The following is an 18,644-nucleotide window of genomic DNA, read 5'->3' on the forward strand; positions in this document are numbered from 1 at the left end:
TACGTCACACTACACAGATTCTTTTCTCAGAAAGTTCTGCTACAGGTTTTTTAAAACTCAAAATACAAATTTTAGTAGGTTATGGAAGCCAAGAGAAAAAGGTACTATTAAACACATACATGTACGGTAATTGAAAAAGAAATTACTCTCTTGCATTATCTAGTACTGAGTTTTTTTCTATCCATTTTCAAGTTTTCAGTTAACTGGAGCAATTTTTGTTTATAATTGGTTAAATTGTTGTGTTTAAGTAGGTTCAACAGGTATTGATTAGGATACATAATAATAAAATGATTTTTAAAGTTCCATATGGATCATGTGGCACAGTTCAGTTAAATATTAAGAGATGCTGTAGGTACAAACAGAGTGTCTTTCTTAAACGTCCCATTTTCTCTGTTAAAGGTCATGACCAGTTTTACCTTTTTTGTTGATTTTTTAAAAAAATGCTCACATAGTTAAATATGTTTGTTTATTAAACATACAACTATGATATATAACAAACACAAATAATGTGAAATGAAATGTCATCCTCAAGCATTTTCAAAAGCAATAGAGAGAAATTCAGATCAAATCATAAGCTAGGAGACCTAGCACTATTTGAATGTTTGCAGAGGGGAAAGGTTTGTCTGCTATGCATCACTGAACATACTTGCCTGCTTTTTTAAAAAAATCCACTCTGATATGCTGTGGCATGCTTGTTCTTCTTTCTATGAGATTAAAAAAATCTTTGCAACCTATTTTTCTTCACTTCCAGATCAAAGTAATTCCTGTCTTAAACTCCCTTCATTATAATTTGGGATCATTATACATTCTTTTGAGAACTGCTTTTACCTTTTGTTTTATATCTAGTGACTGGTTTGCCTCATCTAGAGTATTGCTTGTCATAGCAAGCAGAACTGAAAGTGTTTTCTTGTCAATATAAAGTATGATAACCTTTTTTCATGAAGAAATTATTTCAAAAGCTGTTAATAGTAAAAAAAAAAAATAGCAACTGTTTCAAAAGCCTTATGCTAGGTCATATAAAGTAATTACAGTTTGGTCTTATTTGCTAATTGTTCATAAATATAATATGCTCCAAACTATGGAAATGATTGCTCATTACTTGAGCTCCACCTAATGGTCAAATTCAGCCCAGCAAAGCTTTACCAGCATAATTTTTAGCCTGCTGTTAATGTCTGAATCATACAAATATTGTTCTAGAGTGTGTACAAGTCAGTGGTTGGAAGTGATTTATTCAGTACAAACTCAGGATGAACCAATTATTTATTTATTTAAAATGTTTGTTTAGTTTATTTGCAGCATTTATATACTGCTTGGTTGTATTGACAGTGTGCTGCCTAAAATGGCATCCAATATTCTCCCTTCCTCTCAATAACACACAATATCATTTATCATGATTATCATGACTTAGGATGGATAAATCAGTCTGTTCCTGGTCTGAATCGGTTCTGCATCTGTTCACCCATAATTTTATTCTGTCACTTTAATCTTCAGTTTAAATGAAATAGATGTAAAAATGTGCATTTAAATTCCCACAAGCATGTTAAAAGCATTTTGATGCATTTTCTAATTGATGATTGTGTCAGAACATTCAGGAAGCACAGAAACCAGTGAAAAAACTAAGTTCTGATCCACTCTTTATTCTGGATGGTGCAGGATCAGTTTGATTCCTGTTAGAATCTGCAAGTACTGAACAAATTCCATAAGAATCCCTAGTCATCATGTTATGACATAGGCACCTCTTTTTTAGACGTTGGTGTCTCTGAGTCATGATGTGCGCTTTTCACTGACACCTATTAATGCATAGATTACAATCACACACATCACAATGTAACAACACAAGATATACGATGCTGCAAATTGCAGCAGTGATCTTTCACACTGGGCTACAATTTTCAGTGGCAGATGCAAATCTACTTTAGCACGTAGTCTCATCCTCACCTGTAAACCTGCAGGCAGTACATGTCCACAGAGCAGCTGAAGAGTCTGGGATTCATTTCAGTGGAGATGTGCAGTCTGCATTCACAAAGGAACAGAAAACAAGGATTATCCCTCCGTTCCAATTTAAATTAACAATGAGGCCCTTATACCGGACTGGGGAACCTGTGACCCACCTGCAGTTGCTGGACTACAGCACCACTGATCCCTGATTAGCTTGCTGACCAGAGCTCATGGGAGCTGGAGCCCAGCAAAGTCTGAATGTCTACCTATTCCCCATCCATAAGAGTACAATCTAGAGAAAGTTAGGTTGGACTAAAAATAATAGCACTTTCCTCTTTCTGAACTGTCTTTGTGTTGCCAAATCTAATTATGTGGCAACACTGCATTAACAACGTGAGCCCCAGCTGGCTGGGATCACAATTCCAGGAGCAAGAGGGGGGGGGGGATTGGGCTGACGTAGCAGCTGAGAGCGTAGCTGTGTCCATGTGAGTCATTCCTGGCACTACCCAATCACTTTTGTAGTAAGCTACACTTGGAATTGCAATTGACTTGCCACACTCCCAGGAATGTTGCACTTCTTGTATGTGAACATCCCACTGTTCTGTCCACACCAGTGAGCATGACATGGCTGCTGTGGGTGGAGAAACAGGAGGGGCAGATTACCTCAGATGCCATTTGAAGTTCAGTACACATTCACTACAGCCTTTGCAGTAGGTACCTTTTTAGCTCATATTTTGCTAATCTAGTTTTAAATTATTGCTAAAATGTTTTCTTGAGTATAATTTTGAAAACATTACTTCAAGAGTGTTAAAATACTCAAAACAACAACAAAACCTTCCAGTCACCACCATGATTAGTATGCATGATAGTGTTATAGCAAACAGTGATAAAATGCCACACACTGCAAAGGTTATAGTAAATAGGAGTTGAATTGTGATAGGTTCATGTACAGTATCTGATACATCGCTGTGCATGTCAAAACCCTACACCGGAAAAAAGAGTAGCACCAAGTGCATCTGCTCCTATGGAGATGAAGCTACTTTGCAATTATTTTGAAAAATGTTGAGATTTTCTGAGGTCTGAGAAAAGACAAAAAAATCGCAGGATGATAGTGACTGGATGGCTGCTTTGTGTAGATGCTCTGTAAAAAGTGAGTGATTGAAGCATGGTAATTCCACACTAAATGTCTAGCGTGGAAGCACCCAGAAGTGAATGCTGGTGAGCACGTGTAAAAAAGAAGGAAAAGCATATTGGTCCCTGAATTCTCCCCTTACTCTCATTTTTGTACCATAAATGTTCACTGGAGAATATTTAGTGCAACACTCATATTAAAGCTGAGATCATGTATAAATCAGCACAGAAATAATAAAGAGCTAGGTTCAACTGAAAATTCAAGCTAGTTTTCCAGCTGTGGAAAATGAACAACAGAAGTGAATTCATACTACAAAATAAACTACACAAAGGCATATTATTCACAACATTTCTTAAGAAATAAAAATATAGAAGTTAAATGTATCTATGACTGTTCATACTAAGGGATTGCCTGTGGGTGGATAACTATGCAGTTAGAAAATAACATTACTGACTAATGGATTCTCTTCCTTTTTGTTAGACAATGTTTTTCTTGACAAGCATTCACCAAAATATGTCCAAGTGGACACAGAGCAGACATCAATCATCCCGGTTCATCAGGTTATTGACAAAGTGAAGGGATACTACAGTACTCACTCAGACAACTTCTACAAAAACATCATCATGTCAGACTCCTTGAGCCACAGCACAAAGTTCTGAATTTCTGGAACAACAAAATTCAACAAAAAGCATGAAGCTTAAGAATGAATAAGGACTTGATTACAGAACGAGGAAAAAATACCAAAGTCTTTAACCAGTTATTATTTGTCTACCAACTTCAGCGGAAAAAAACAGTTGTCCTCGTTTAGGAAATACATCATCTGAATAATGTCTTCACTTACACAATAGTCACGCTGACACTTCTGCATCAGGACATTTGTCAAACTTCTGTCTTTCCCCAGTGGCATATTAGTTATATGTTACTCCATCTGTATCTTTGCAAAAATTAAGACCACCCTAAAACCCTCAAATTCGTGACTTTTTAAATTTGCCTTTATTTAAACGGAATATAGATATATATTTTTAATTCCTTCTCGGGTGTTCAGTGCATCGTGTTCTAGAGATCTTTTCCCTACGAGAAAGCCTATTATTGGTGAATTACTGAATGCTTGTGTCTAAAGGCACAAGGCCAAACTATTCAGATAAGATACCCTGAATCTTGCTTGCAAAGTCTGGGCCATATTTATAGCTTTGTGAATGGCAAAAGTAGGGAAGTGCTTCTTTGCCTTTAGAGGTGCTTCATGAAGAATTTTGCTAACTTGAAAGTTTGCATAGTCCTGGACCAAAAGGAATTTGGTCCAACAATAGATGACCTTTCCTAATCTATTATCAAATGAGAAGGTTTGCATACTATGCAGAACACTAAATGTAAATTTTTATTGTTACTACAATGGATGAAAATGTAACATTTTCACATAGTTTGCCTTAATCTATGAGCTCCTTATATACATGAGAACTCCTGGTTGGAAAATGAATGGACACTTTCCCAAATGATTCCAACATTAAGAGAACCTCAGCGCTATCCCATGGCCTACTGAAGTAATAGAGCTGTAGAGATAGGGCAACTCTCTGTGCACAGCAGAGTATTGGAACATACAGTTGTTAATCTGTTCACATTTACACATTTTACTCGTATTCACATGGAATGTAAAAGATGGATTGCACATGAGCATACTTTTGTGTGCACTAAGGTGTATCAATCCACCAACACAGTTGAGGTAATCTCATTCATGTTTTTTATTTCATTATTTCCTTCCACCAAAGCACTCAAACCATCCTCCTGATCAACACTACCATTCACATTTTTACTTCCCCACGTTTTTATAAAGTGCTTTGAATTACAACTCATGGCTGTAACAATCATGCTTAGATCCACTGGAATCAGTATGCTTAATTCTTGGAAATTATCTAGTAATATTCACTGTAAATATATACATTACATTTATCATTTCGATAAAATTTGGGGTTAAAAAAAGGAACTAGCCAAATGCAACAAAAATTAGAGGGAAACCCCCCAAACCCCAATGTTATCACTGTTCAGCACCAGTACAGTTTGACTCACTTCAGGTAAGTTTGTATAGGATCGCAGTTCCTCCAAGTGGCCAGTCATAGATTTCCCCTCATATTATATGCTGCTATTATTCCTAGGTATGGAGTACAACAGCAATTTGAGTGCTTACCCTTAATATCATTTCAAATATTGTATGGTTAATTACTACACTTTTCTACTGCATCACATATATTTAAGAATTAGAATTTTGTTACAAGGAAGTCACTTGAATTGGAAACTGCTTAGGTCCGATTTAGAATTAAACAGCTAAGACAAGTATTTCACCTCAAAATGTGAACGAAATAATTCCTGATGACAATAATCTAATGGGGTTGAATGGCTTCTCCATGGAGAAGAAAAAATTGTATCTGAGCATTGGCCAAATTTGTATATGATTATCTCCCTTTCTTAATGGCTTCCAGAAAGTAGCTTTAGTGTGAGATTTCTTTTAGATAATTTTTTTTAAGGGAAAAATAAGATAATAGAAATGCTTGTGAATTAAAATTAATAAAATACCCTAGTTCAATAAGATGAAACAGTAGAATTTTCCTGAGTCCTAGGTATGTCTGACCAACGGATTAATGTATGGTTTTGCCTATATTTTCACTAAATTAAGCATATCCTTTGCTTTTACTACCATGTAGTAATCTTAAACTGTCTTATTTCACTTATACATTTTCAAATACTGTTTATTTTTCCATTGTAAATCTTTGTTTATCTTGTTGACAAAGCACCACCTCTCTTGTATATAATTATTTATTTTTGAGGTTTTAAAATATGTCAGCATAGTGTTAGCTGCATACTGGCTTTGTCTTTGATTATATGCAACTGTTAAATGCATCTTTCCACAAGAGAGGGAGGAAAAAAATCATCTCAAATATGCATATATATGTATTATATTTTCTACATGAAAAGTATATTGTGTATGATATTGCTAGCAGTTTGAGGGAAGCAGTGGTGTAACTTCAAATACTAGTCATTAAGCACTAGTGAGGTGGATTTAAAGTCTGGCCAAAAGCAGAAATACTTTTTAAAGCATTCCATTTGTTAGTACTCCAAATAATTAAAGAAAATTTAAAGCTGTGAGTGGCTTTGTTTCTTTGCAACTGAGCAGAGAAATTGTTCCATAAAACTCTGGGGAATAACCTATTTTACCTATTAATCTTGAGTAATGGACGTTTATTTCTTTATTAGCATTCGTGTAACAGTGAGATGGAGAAAAGCACAATGCATAATGACATAAGATCTATGAAACACAAGCATTTGTTACATTTTCCATCTCTGATTTTTTTAAAAAGAAATACTCAGAGCATGCACAGTTTCATTAGAATTGAGATTTGAAAATGGAACTACAGATTTCCCCCTGCAAGCTGTGGGATTCTGACATCACTGCAGTGGTAGATCTTAGTAATGAAAGTATTACTGATAGTGAACTATGTTTCATTAGAGTATATACCTTTATTAATGAGCTCATACCATCTGTACATTAGATAAACGCAGGACACAGATTGCCCCACTATGAGTGAGACATGTTTGGGTAAATGAATTTCATTTTTCTCCCCAGACTCGTACATCCAGTCATTTCATTTGTATGCTGCCTTTCCATAGTTAAAGCCATGCTCAAGGCGGCTTACAACATGCGGGAAAATAATTAATTACAAATGTAACAAAAAGAGACATAAGCTGCAAATAAAACGCATCAAAAAGTACACAACCAAATTGAACAATTTCCACATTGTATCTTAATAAGTTCAAAAAATGAAGATACCAAAAAAACCCAAAAGCAACATCTATAGGAATATGTTGATTATTGCATTCTAGATCACTGCAAAAAAGATAAGAACAGAGAGTGATGAATGGATGTCAGATCCAAGAAGGAATTCATGTATTGCACAGTGGGCAAAATTGAGATGTGGGACAGGTACATGGATATAGGAAGTGATGAAATGATGAAGCAAAAAGGCAATGATAATCAGATTTGGGGAAGAGCTTCCTATAGGTCAGTATAGGATTCCCAAGTCATCTGAAACTCCAAGAAGCCTTGGAGCTACAAGGTTTGAGACTAGTGTTGAAACAAAGTGGCAGAGGCACACTTGGGGAATTTTGACCTTTTGGTGATCCCTCCCTTTGAAAGGTACTGAAATGGATGAAGAAGAAAAGAAGGGCATGCCCTCAGTGGTAAGGAAGACAAGTAGGACAATGATCACTTGCTCTACTCTATACCTAGTTGGCTAGAATGGGGATGCACATTGGGATAAGTGTTCAAGTGGGAATCCATTGTGCAAATGGACAACATATTCAAGTGGACACCCTAGTACAATGTTATGCACACATGCTGAATTATTTCCGATATCCATAGGCATATCCCCATCATGTTCAATTTCAATTAGTACATATGGACTCAAACAAAAATATTGGTGGGCATGGAATTGCCAGTGCAGTGTGGGAATGCAGAAATCATTGTGGTTCATACCAGAGTCTGAAGAGCAACCAGGGAATGGTCATAACCTTAACTCCTATTTTGAGCCTTTCAGGTGCCCCTGGATGGCCACTTTTGGAGCCCAGGTGAGCCCAACCACTGGAAGCCCATTCAAGGACTTATGGTAGCACAGTGGGGGGCAATGCATCCAAATTGGCTTTGAGGAGGGTCAGAAGAAGTCCTGGAGCAGCACGCTGGGGAAGGAGAAGACAGACAGTTCCATCAGGCAAGCAGAAATGCTCACAGAACAATCTGCTTAGCACTGTGTTGAATTCCTCTCCAGGTGCTGGAATAGGTGGGACTTTGATGCATCTAGGCAATTCTTACATTGCTATTGGTTCTTACGAAACAATAATATGGATACACCTCCACTTCGGCCATGACTTGTCTGAAGAGCCCTTCATAATAAATTATGTTTTCTTTCTTCAAAAAGTCTTAAGTGTTTATTTCTTCCCAAATGGAACTAACATTTGGGGGGCGTAGGGTGTTGCCTATTCAGGAAATGTTATTGGTATTTAGAAATTTATTCCTTCCTACTCCTGGTTCAGAATCACAGTGTGATTAACAATTTTTAACCATTCCTGCATTGCAGTAGGTCCTAACATGTTCCTTTCAGGGTGGAGTGAAGGAATTGAATTGAAGCCCAGTTGGCTGTCTTGCCTGAAACTATCCATCAGAGGGCGGCACAGCACTGTTGTTTGTAAAGCATCAAAACATCTGTCAAGATTTGTTTATTTTCTTTATGTAACTGTAAGTTACATTGTTAGGAGGATTCACATACAAACTGTAAATTCGGTTATTAAATAAATGTCCACCACAACATACAGCAAATTTTAACTCTATGCATATTTGGGGATTTGTAGCTACTTGTGTGTTTAGATATTTGAGGGTACCAGTAGAACACTTTAAATTACCTTCATGGGTACAGGTGTTAAGATAAAAATGGAAACTCCATGGGGGTTTTACTCAAGGGGTAAGCCCAGCTTCGCAGCTGACGTGACAGATAAGTATACCAGCAACTGAATACATGCTCAGCTGTTGGATCGCATCTCTCTCCACCCCCTAATGAAGGCTTTGTTATTTTTAAAAGTGCTGCATGAGTGCACATATCCATCACCTTAGTTGTTTATTTAGAGGGAACTCTATTTAGAATGCAAAACTGCTGAAGGGATGGAGAGGGAGATTTATTGGTGACATCACGGGGACCAACCAATCAGCAGCACTGTGCATAGCTATTAGGGCTGGGCAATATAACAATATGTCGTCCAAAACCAGTTTGAAGTTTACATCGTGATAATTGTTTCATATTTGAGCTGGCAATATACTGTGAATCACAATGTGTATAAGGGCTAGGTGATATCTGGTTTTCAACATTGTGATAACTCACCATGCTCACTCATTTCATGCCATATAGAACATACACCATTGAGATGATCATAGTGTCTTCATTCCTACAACAGAGTCACTTCATTATCTTCCTAGTCTCCATCACATGCCAAAGCCCAAGCTAAAAACTAAAATGTGGCAATCTGGGAGAATCCAAAGAGGTAAAATGCTGGACTGGAATTATTACCTCCTGGGCAAGAAACTAGAAACTGAGTTCATTAGGAACTTGATGGAAACATAGAAGAAAAGGGTATAAACACCTCTTAGCGTTGCTGAGAGATGTGGCTGCTGAAATTTAGGCCAGCTGAGAAAGCAATTCTGGGATATTACAAAAATGTGCCCAAAATTCTCATGTTGAAAATGCAAGTATTGATACTGAATTTTTACTTCCAATTTGAAAATTTGATCAACTTTGTGTTAAGATGTCATTTGATGTGATGGAGTTGAGGGCATTCTCCATGGCTGGCTGGTTGTGAAAGGGCAGGCTCAAAGGTGAGCAAAAGGAGGGGGAGATGTAAGTTATCTGGCTCCCGAGTGGAATTGCTAAGGAGCTGTGTGCATGTTAAGATCTTTAAATTCATATCACAAATGTGTAATTCAGTGTGACTGGAGGTGGGTGTTGATTTTTCTATTTTATCCTGTTTTGATTGATTCGTTGTTCATTCATCTTATCTTTCTATGCTATTCTCTTTCGGCCCCAAAGTGCTATATAAATCTTAACGACATGTTTGGGCTTTGTAATAGAGATGCCCCAGTCCATTTTTTCCTTAGTAGCACCTAACCTTTCAGAGTGTGAAGAGTCTTGCTCCCTTTTCTAGTCTGTGCTTTTGCTTCCCTGACTCTCTTACCACCTTAGGCAGCATTTTTTATGACTCCTGCTGCTGCTTCCTTCTTGAAATACATGTGGGGTCTACCTCTTTCTTTCTTTCTTTCTTTCTTTCTTTCTTTCTTTCTTTCTTTCTTTACAATCAGATTTGTAGACCACCCTTCATCCAAAGATCATGGGACAATTTACAACATAAGAAGACTTTTGGGGAATGTGAAAGAGAAAGAAGTCCTCAAGGCTGATTTCCCTAAAGTGTAAAGTGTAAAGACATGTATTTCCATAAAATAATAACGAAAACACACACACACACACACACACACACACACACACACACACACACACACCAAATAAAATCAGAGGTGACACAATGAAGGATATGACATTACAATATTCTCTAAGGTTTGGCTTTATCAGTAGGTGTGAATGAAGTCTAAGCAAAAGAAAATATTCACAGCATTCTTAAAAATCCTGAAAGACGGAACTTCACTAAATGCTTTCAAAACATAACAAAACCTGATAGCAGTTCCTGCTCATTTTTAGAACATTGTTCTGATCCAGCACAGCTGTTCCTAAGGACTATCTAATGGCCAGCCAGGTGTCCCAGAAAAGCCCACAGGACAAGAGTGCAAATGTTGTAACCCAAAAACTGGTATGCAGAGGCGTTTTGCCTCTTATCTTCTTATAAACATCATGATTAATAGCCAGTGACAGCTTTATCCTCCATTTAAAATCTGCATTGAAAATGAAAGTCTATGCCTGGTGCCAAATATTTAAAAAACCACAGAGATATATTTTCTTGTTTGGCTGATTCTTTAAAGGCTGAATTAATCATTACTTTCACAATCAGATTTTTAGTTAAGCTCTATCAGACTACAGGAGACCCAACATCTGGACCACATCTTCATGGGCACAAACAAAAGCCAAGGCTTCATCTATTCTACATTCAGACAGTTGTCTGTGTCACCATAGAGCCGTTGCACTCAGATTACACTGTCTCCACTGCATTTGACAGAGAGGCTGCTGGGGCTGACATCATCCCACAGCACACAGATAGATCTTTGCTCAGAATATGCCATCAAAACATGGCAGTTTCTCAATCTGCCAGTTTAAAAGAAAACCTGCCTGCCAGAATTCAAGGAGCACATCAGTATGCTTGTGAGAGAAAGAGCATTGGCAAAAGAGACAGGAATGAGAATGTGGCAGGTGCTTCCCATGTAGACAACTCTCTTGGAAATCGGCCATTTTGAATGAAGGGATAATAATAAAACTTGAGCATTGCATCCAGTCTGAAAGTGAGCTCCAATTTTCAAAGCGACAGTGCCTTCCTTTACGCATACAAGACATACCTAAACATATAATGCAAAGCATTTACCTCAAAGATGTTAGGCTTGCCCTCTTTCCCCTGAAGCTGTAGGCCGCAACTGGATAGCCTGAACTAACATGTGGGAAGGCTTGGCAGACTCTTTTCTTCTTCTTCATTCACATCTGGAGTTGGAAAGGGATTTTCCCTGAAGTAAAAAGGGAAAAAAGGCATGAGGTAATTTGTTCAGAGTCTTTGGTTATGTTTTTTCTTTCTTTCGGGGTTTTGTTTTTGTAAATCTAGTAAAGCCAGCAAGCATAGTTACAGTCCTGGCTGCCACTGGAAATATTCCCTCTCTCAGACCAAGGATTTTTGTCTTTAATGTGTGGAAGAGAACTCCAGTAGCATTCAGTTCTGTCACATGCACTAGTGGCGCAGAGCCACCTTACCGACACCAGTATTGCTGCAGCTTACCTAGGCAGGGATTGCAGTGTGGTGCTGAGTCGGGGCTGTGCGGACACACTGGCAGAGCTAATCCAGTCTGCATAGCCTGGGCCTCACCTCCACCTTGTCCACCCAGGTAATTGCTGGTAATCATGGGAGTGGCTCTGAAGCGGCTTGAGCCAAACTTCTATCTAGCTTGCCTCACTTCTGCAAGCAGCAAGAAGTTCCAGGTGGAGCAACACCAGCATTATTTTCCACCAAGTGAGAAAGCAATAGGGACTTCCATGATGCCTTTGTAATATTTGCTTTAATTACAAAGATTAGAAGAGCACAGTAGAGGCAAACCTGCCTATTCTACACACACACACACACACACACACACACACACCTGTCCAAGAGGTCACACCAGTTTAGCTGACCTCCAGTTAAATTTTCCACTCCTCTCCAAATTCAATACAAAAGCTGGCTGTTTCTTACAAAATATATCCATTTGCTGAAGATTGCCCCAGGTCTGCAGGTAAACTGACTGTTCAGAAAAGCATTTGCAGTCACTGATAAGCATGAAGTAATTTTGGCAAGTTCCTGACTCCCACAAGGCAGCCTATTAGGAAAAGACCATAGTAATAGAGGCAAATTCAAAGTAATCAAGACAGCCCAGACTCAAAACACTATGTTGTTCCTCACAGCCACCCCAAACGGAGGTTGATTCACATTTACAGATGGGAACACACACCCTGCTGCACTTTAACTTCTGGTAGTGTTTTGCTGTGTTAGAACTGCATCCCATACAGGGAAATAATAAGGCAAATTGATAGCTCAGTTGGTATGAAACTCAGCATAAGACTCTTAATCTCAGGACTGTGAGTTTGAGCCCCAGGTTGGGCAAAAGATTCCTACATTGCAGGGAGTTGGACTATGATGCTAAGCACAAGACTGGTGTTGATCCTGAATCTTAGCTATAATTCCCCCCCTCAAGGACTATGTGGAAGGAGAACAGGGTGTAAAAAGTAGTGGTTTCAACCCACCTTTTAAAATCTACTGGAAAAATCAGGAATGGGTAGAAGTTGTTTTTCTGAAGGAAGTGATAATATTTGGACATTGGTTTATGTTTTAGATCTCCTCTGAAACAGGTGAGGCTAACAGTGCAATAATAAAGCACCTGGCAAGTGTTGAATGCATTGGACATACAGCAAACCTTGAAGCAAGCCTCAATATTACAAGGTAGTATTCATCTAGGACCAAGGAGATTGGTCCATCAGCACAAGCAGTTCTGCTTGCCCAACAGTACAATCATCCCCCTGTCAACTGTACTGAGGGCTCGCCTAACCCTCCAGAGCAGATCTGAAGGTGGGCATGGAGTGAAGTCCTTGTACTCACTTCTACTCACACAGCTACTTAGATGAATATGTCCCTTAATCCCCATCTTGCATGTGGAGGGAAAATCTTTGCTTAAGGCCTTTCAATTAGCTTTTAGGAAGTAGCCAGAGCAGAGTTCTTTCGGGGCTGCCTCTGAATTGCACTACTCAGTTCCTCCTTGTGTGCCTACCGCTCTGATCAATTTAGGTGAAAGGCACAGGAAACATTTTAATTATAAAAAGTGCACTCAGGGCTGAAATGAGATGTGAACAAGGAATTTCCAGCTCATTCTCTTAGCTACTGCACTAAACTATAATACAGTCTATTGTTTGAAGATGAAGGTATTTTGATGGCTATAGCTGTTGGTGTTGTGTAAATCTAATTTCCATTTAATTGCAACTGCATTTGTCATGATTCTACAAAAAATGTGGGTCACAGATCTGCTGTCTTTTCTGCAGAGACAAGATCAGGCCCTGGCTAACTTTTTAAAAGAGGGTTTGGTTCCTGCGGTTTGGGTCTGCGGCTGCTGTTGCTGAATACCAGGTCCACTCTGAGTGAGACGTTCCTCATCCAATATCTGATTATGGATCAGGAGGCTGATCTGTTCTTCATGACTGAGATCTGGGTGGGTGAGCAGGGTAGAGTTGGTCTCAGCCAGCTGTGCCCATCTGGCTACTCAGTGCAGAATCAGAGCAGACTTGAGGATGAGGGAGGGGGAGTTGCTGTGGTCTATAGAGATTCCATCTCTCTCTCCAGGCTCTCTGCCCAGTTGAGGGGGAATCTAGAGTGTGTGTTCCTGGTGTTGGGCAATCAGGCAGGTTAGGGATTTTGCTAGTTTATTTCCTGCCTTGCTGCCCAGCAGTCTCCCTGTCTGGGCTGACAGAGGTGGTTTCAGAGGTGGTATTGAGGACTCCCAGACTGGTGGTTCTGGAGGACTTCAACATCCATGCCAAGGCTCAGGACATAATGGCTACCATGACAACCACAGGGCTGCCCCAACATGTCACTAGCTCAGCCCATGTGACAGGCCACACTCTGGACTTCGTTTGCTCAACTGGGCAGGAAGAGGCACTTCTTCCTGTGTCTCCCCTGTCAGAGGTCTGGAAGGTGGCAACACAAGAACTGGCCTTTTCTCCAGTGGCTCTGCATTTGTGGAATGCTCTCCCCAGGGAGGTTTAGCTGGTGCCTTCATTATACACCTATAGCCACCAGGCAAAAACGTTCCTCTTCTCCCAGGCCTTTGGCTAATTAAACAATCTATGGCCTTTTAAACTCTGTGTGTGGTGGGATATTGTTTTTGTTTGTTATTATGCTATAATCCAAAAACACCAAATGGCAGTCCCCCCAGAACTGTATATACAATAGTAAATTCCTTGGATATAGCAAGCTAGAATGTCTGGGAAACAATGAATCCAGTTCCCTTGCCCCTGCCAACTAGCTTTCTATAGGCAGAGATTTCATGATGTTATGGGGTTTTTCATCAAGTATTCAGAATGCTGAACCTCATGTTACCTTATGAGCATGTGGCTTTTTAGATAATTGGAAATGAATACACTTTAAAATTCACCAACCATTCATTTTTGTGCACTAGTTCTAGAATCTTGGCTGAATGAAGTTGAGTCCCAGCTGGCCAATTACTGAAATGTACAATTCCTGTATAGCACTGAATCAAAGTGAGCATTTCCAGTGACTGGAGGAGCAAATACCAATTCGCAAAAGTACTCATAAAACAGAAATTGCCTTCTCCCCATCCCGCACCCCCTCCTATCCTTATCTGGGAGCACAGATGAGCTCTCAGTTCCAAGAAAATATATTAGCAATGTTAAAAATAGAATTTCCACCAGACAGCAAAGAAATTAAGAGACACAGCTATATGGCATGCTCAAAATCTTCATGCAAGTTACTTGTACCCTGAGTACATATATAAAAGCTGAGAAGTAAAGAAGAATATAGCATTGCCTTATTATGCAAAGGATTAGCAAATTTGATTGATGTTTAGTACTATTAAAGCAGTAGATCCTATAAACATATTGTGCAATAAGATTAAACTTTCAAATCTGAAAGTAAATGGACATTCTTAATAACTGCAGGTGTGTGTGAGAGTGGTTTATTTCAGAACTGGGGACGAGGGAGAACATATGACCCAGTACTGTTGGGCTCTATTCTCATCAGCCCCAGTCAGCATGGCCAAAGGTGATGCTGGGAGGGTTGATGGGAGAGGTAATCTAGCAACATCTGGAGAGCCACATCTTCCATATTCCTGTTTTAGAGGCAGAAAAGCGCCATGTTCTTGTCTACTTGCAGGCAAGTTGTCATGACAAAAGGCATAGTTGTCTCAGCTGGCTTTAACCATTTCACTCGCTTTTCCATGGAGCCTCTTTCTGCTATACCAGCACATCTTTCCATCATTTGAAGGCATCCCTTGATGCTGCTGCCTCACCATTCAGCAATTCTGCAGCTGGCCATAAACTGCACTTCCTCACAGTGCCTCATGGATAACGTGACCCCGGGGATAGGCTGAGTCTACAGGTCTCAGTCCAGGCCCATTAATAGCCAGAATGGATGGGCTTGTTGGCACCCATCATGGTGTGTGAGTGTGGGTGTAGTATCCACCCAACAAAAATACAGCCCCATTTTCACAGAACTAGAATTCCCAAAGATTCTTCCAGCCACAGAAAGAGGCACTCAAAAGATAGTGTGCATATCTGTACTGAAGGAAACTAGGCCTCTTCTGCAATACTATGTTCCTGCTGATTTGTGTGCTCAGCTGTGGTAAAAGAGCTCCCTTCATTTCAGAATGAAAAAATAATGTTTTTGGCTGGTCAGAGGTATAATTTAAAATTTGTGTTTCCCCACCTTAAATAATGTGGTTGTTCCATGGTTTCTGGTACATTGCTAGTAATTAAGGCATCAAGGCAATATGAAATAAAAAGGTAGATTTCATGCCAAGATGAATGGTCTTTTAAACGAATAGTTTTAGTTTAAACAATTCTTTAAACTCTATTTTGTGGTTTTTAATTTTGCTGATATGTTTGATGGTTTCCTCATTTATTTCATTGAAGGATACTAAGTTCTCTTGCTATGTATGATACTAGGAACCCAATTCTAACTCTGATATTGTGATTTTTCAGCAGAAAGGAAATCTCTAAGTATATTATTTATCATTTCAGCTAATACAAATACAATGTATAACTTATGGCGGCAAATTCTTACCACCAGAACTTACCACTTAAATATCAGTATCTCATTCAAGTAATCTGCTGTAGGTGCAACAGTTTTAATGCCTGCTGCAATAGAATCCCTTTCATTTCAAGGCAATTAATCAATCCATGTGCCCATTTCCATCACATGTGCAGATGGGTTCCTTCCACTGAAATGAATGGGCACTATTCTCCATTTAGGAGTGACATTGGAACATACGTAGCATTCTGGAGTGAAAGGCAAGAGATGTTTCAGAAATAGAGAGATTCCAACTTGACTCACAAATTCAATCTTAGGAAGTTAAAAGCTTTCTCCTAGTTTTTTGGTGAAGCCATTAATCATATCAGTAAAAAGGACTTCAATTAAGCTTCCAAAAGTACCGTATTTTTTGCTCTATAAGACTCACTTTTTCCCTCCTAAAAAGTAAGGGAAATGTGTGTGCGTCTTATGGAGCGAATGCAGCCTGCGCAGCTATCCCAGAAGCCAAAACAGCAAGAGGGATTGCTGCTTTCACTGTGCAGCGATCCCTCTTGCTGTTCTGGCTTCTGAGCTTCAGAATTTTTTTTCTTGTTTTCCTCCTCCAAAAACTAGGTGCGTCTTGTCGTCTGCTGCATCTTATAGAGCAAAAAATACGGTAAGTATTAATTTAGAGAAGAAATAACCCTTCCCAAAGAAATGTCCTTCACATGGCCTGAAACTAATCTGGATAGCAACATAGTGGAATGGATTCAGGTGCTATTTATGCGGTTCTGACCTCCGTTTTCAGTTGCATTCCTAGCAGTCCCTTGGAAATATTAAGAGGCATGCCAACACATTACTGGGCTGTGTGAGCTGTGGAACTGAAAAATCCCCCCTCCCTTTTTCTTCATTGATCATTTATTAAAATCCAGTGAGGAGGGAAAGCCAACTCTTAAGTGCCTGCCTGGTGTCCTCATTCAAGTTTGTGAATCCTTCCTGTCTTCCTTAATGAATGGTCTGTAATTTTCTAACATTTCAAGGGCAGGTCTGCATAAATCCACACTGCGCTGGAAACCTCATTTTGGATTCTTCCAAGGAAAGTTATTTTTACAAAATATTTTTCTTCCTCCCTTCTCTTTCAACAGGATTATCTGGCTTTTTTCATATCTTATGTTTTCCTCCAGTCACTTTTGCTTCGGGAAAATAAATCGCTCCCAGATGGTATCCTCCTTAACGAGTCTGCCAACCCAAATAAATGGCATGCCATTTACTGGCAAGGTGGCGGTACTGATTCAGACCCCTTGGATTTTCCATCATATCTCTCTTGGCTTGTACAGAAAAATTCACACAAGGACGGGGGGCGGGGAGCAGTTCGTTATATATTTATTTGATGGCTAGGCAGATATGTGGCATGGGAGTGTTATTCATTTAACAAGCAAATTTCACCCAAGTAAGTAGGCAGTGGCTGTGCTGCCTTTATTTCAGTCCCTCATTGAGAAGGGACTTGGTCTGATGACAGATGCTAACCATTCATTACAACCGCTTTCTGAACTGAGCCAAATTTAAAGTTGGTTCATGCATGTATATTCATGACTTAAGTACTCCACACTTGTTGACCTGAAACAGAGTGTGTGAGAGTGTGTGCAGATATAGATTCTATTTGGACATAATGTCAACTATTGCTTGGTGATATGAGAATGAGCCTATGGAGTGTGCACTCTCATTTCCCCTTGAGATTAGGTTGTACAAGCCAGGATTCCCCATCCTTGTGCCCTTCTCATGTTTTGGATTACAGATCTCTAACCATGGTAATGCTGATCAAGGCTGATGGGAATTGTAGTCTAAAACATTTGGACAGCATCAGGGTGGGGGGAAGGCTGGTGCAAACGAAAGTTGTCTGTGTAGGCTCTGAAAGAATTTTTGCAATGAGCCACAAACTGGAATCTTGGCACACAAGATTGCAATTCCCTCACTCCAAATGGATGAAGGTTTTTTTCCCTGTTCAACATTGGCCCTGTGAAATAGTCCAAGGGGAGTAAAGCTTCTGAAAGGGTTCACGGAAAGTGCCCCCTGTGATTAGCTGTTCCCTCCCTCCTCCGTGCCAAACAGCTTATTGGCATGATTATCAATTGGGAACATTTACATGTGGGCACCATTTGATCAGAGCTTTCACTGTCGGGCTAGTATCATTCTGACCTAATCCTTCCTAATTATGCCTTCCAATTATTATTATTTTTTATATATTTTAAATCCATATGTCAGCAGAAGAGAAAAGCAATTAGAAAAAAAGATTCTTTTTGGCAAGGAATATTTGTGAGCAGACCAAAAACTACGTGAGTCCAATAAGCTTTAAAGATCTCCATAGTCTTCTCATCACTGACAGCATAAAAGTAACTAAAAATTGGAAACATTCCTGGCCTCCCTGAAGTCCTTATAAATCACATATCTTTGTTAGCCTTGACTTCGTTTCTTCTGAGGGAAGGATGTTGGCAAAACTGAACAGCGCTGGAGGAAATCTAGTCATCTTACAAAAAAACCAAAAAAAAACCCACATACCATGTATCCAGCACAAAAG

At 39.3% G+C, this 18,644-nt stretch overlaps 2 protein-coding genes across 6 annotated transcripts in view; one reads left to right on the forward strand and one right to left on the reverse strand.

Annotated features, from left to right (window-relative positions):
* The window catches only part of ADGRG6 (adhesion G protein-coupled receptor G6), a 107,365-nt gene extending 101,163 nt beyond the window's left edge, over window positions 1-6,202 (forward strand). For all 4 annotated transcript variants that reach the window (XM_083731610.1, XM_083731607.1, XM_083731608.1 and 1 more), the window contains one exon: window positions 3,551-6,202. Coding sequence is in view for 2 of the 4 variants with exons in the window: in XM_083731607.1 (XP_083587733.1) it covers window positions 3,551-3,729 (179 nt within the window). In the remaining 2 variants the exon portion in view is untranslated. The remainder of the gene's footprint in view (window positions 1-3,550) is intronic.
* Window positions 1-18,644, reverse strand: part of LOC310841136 (uncharacterized protein) — a 54,916-nt gene that overhangs the window by 5,363 nt on the left and 30,909 nt on the right. The window contains exons 3-5 of one of the 2 annotated variants that reach the window (XR_014562370.1): window positions 11,183-11,318; window positions 1,939-2,013; window positions 535-704 (exon numbers count right to left, since the gene is read on the reverse strand). Coding sequence is in view for 1 of the 2 variants with exons in the window: in XM_083731744.1 (XP_083587870.1) it covers window positions 1,939-2,013; window positions 11,183-11,289 (182 nt within the window). In the remaining variant the exon portion in view is untranslated. Of the gene's footprint in view, window positions 1-534; window positions 705-1,938; window positions 2,014-11,182; window positions 11,319-18,644 lie in introns of those variants that run through there. The other variant, XM_083731744.1, reaches the window with a different exon arrangement.

Source organism: Podarcis gaigeae (assembly GCF_964106915.1).
Source record: "Podarcis gaigeae genome assembly, chromosome: 3".
In the NCBI taxonomy this organism is placed as follows: Eukaryota; Metazoa; Chordata; class Lepidosauria; order Squamata; family Lacertidae; genus Podarcis; species Podarcis gaigeae.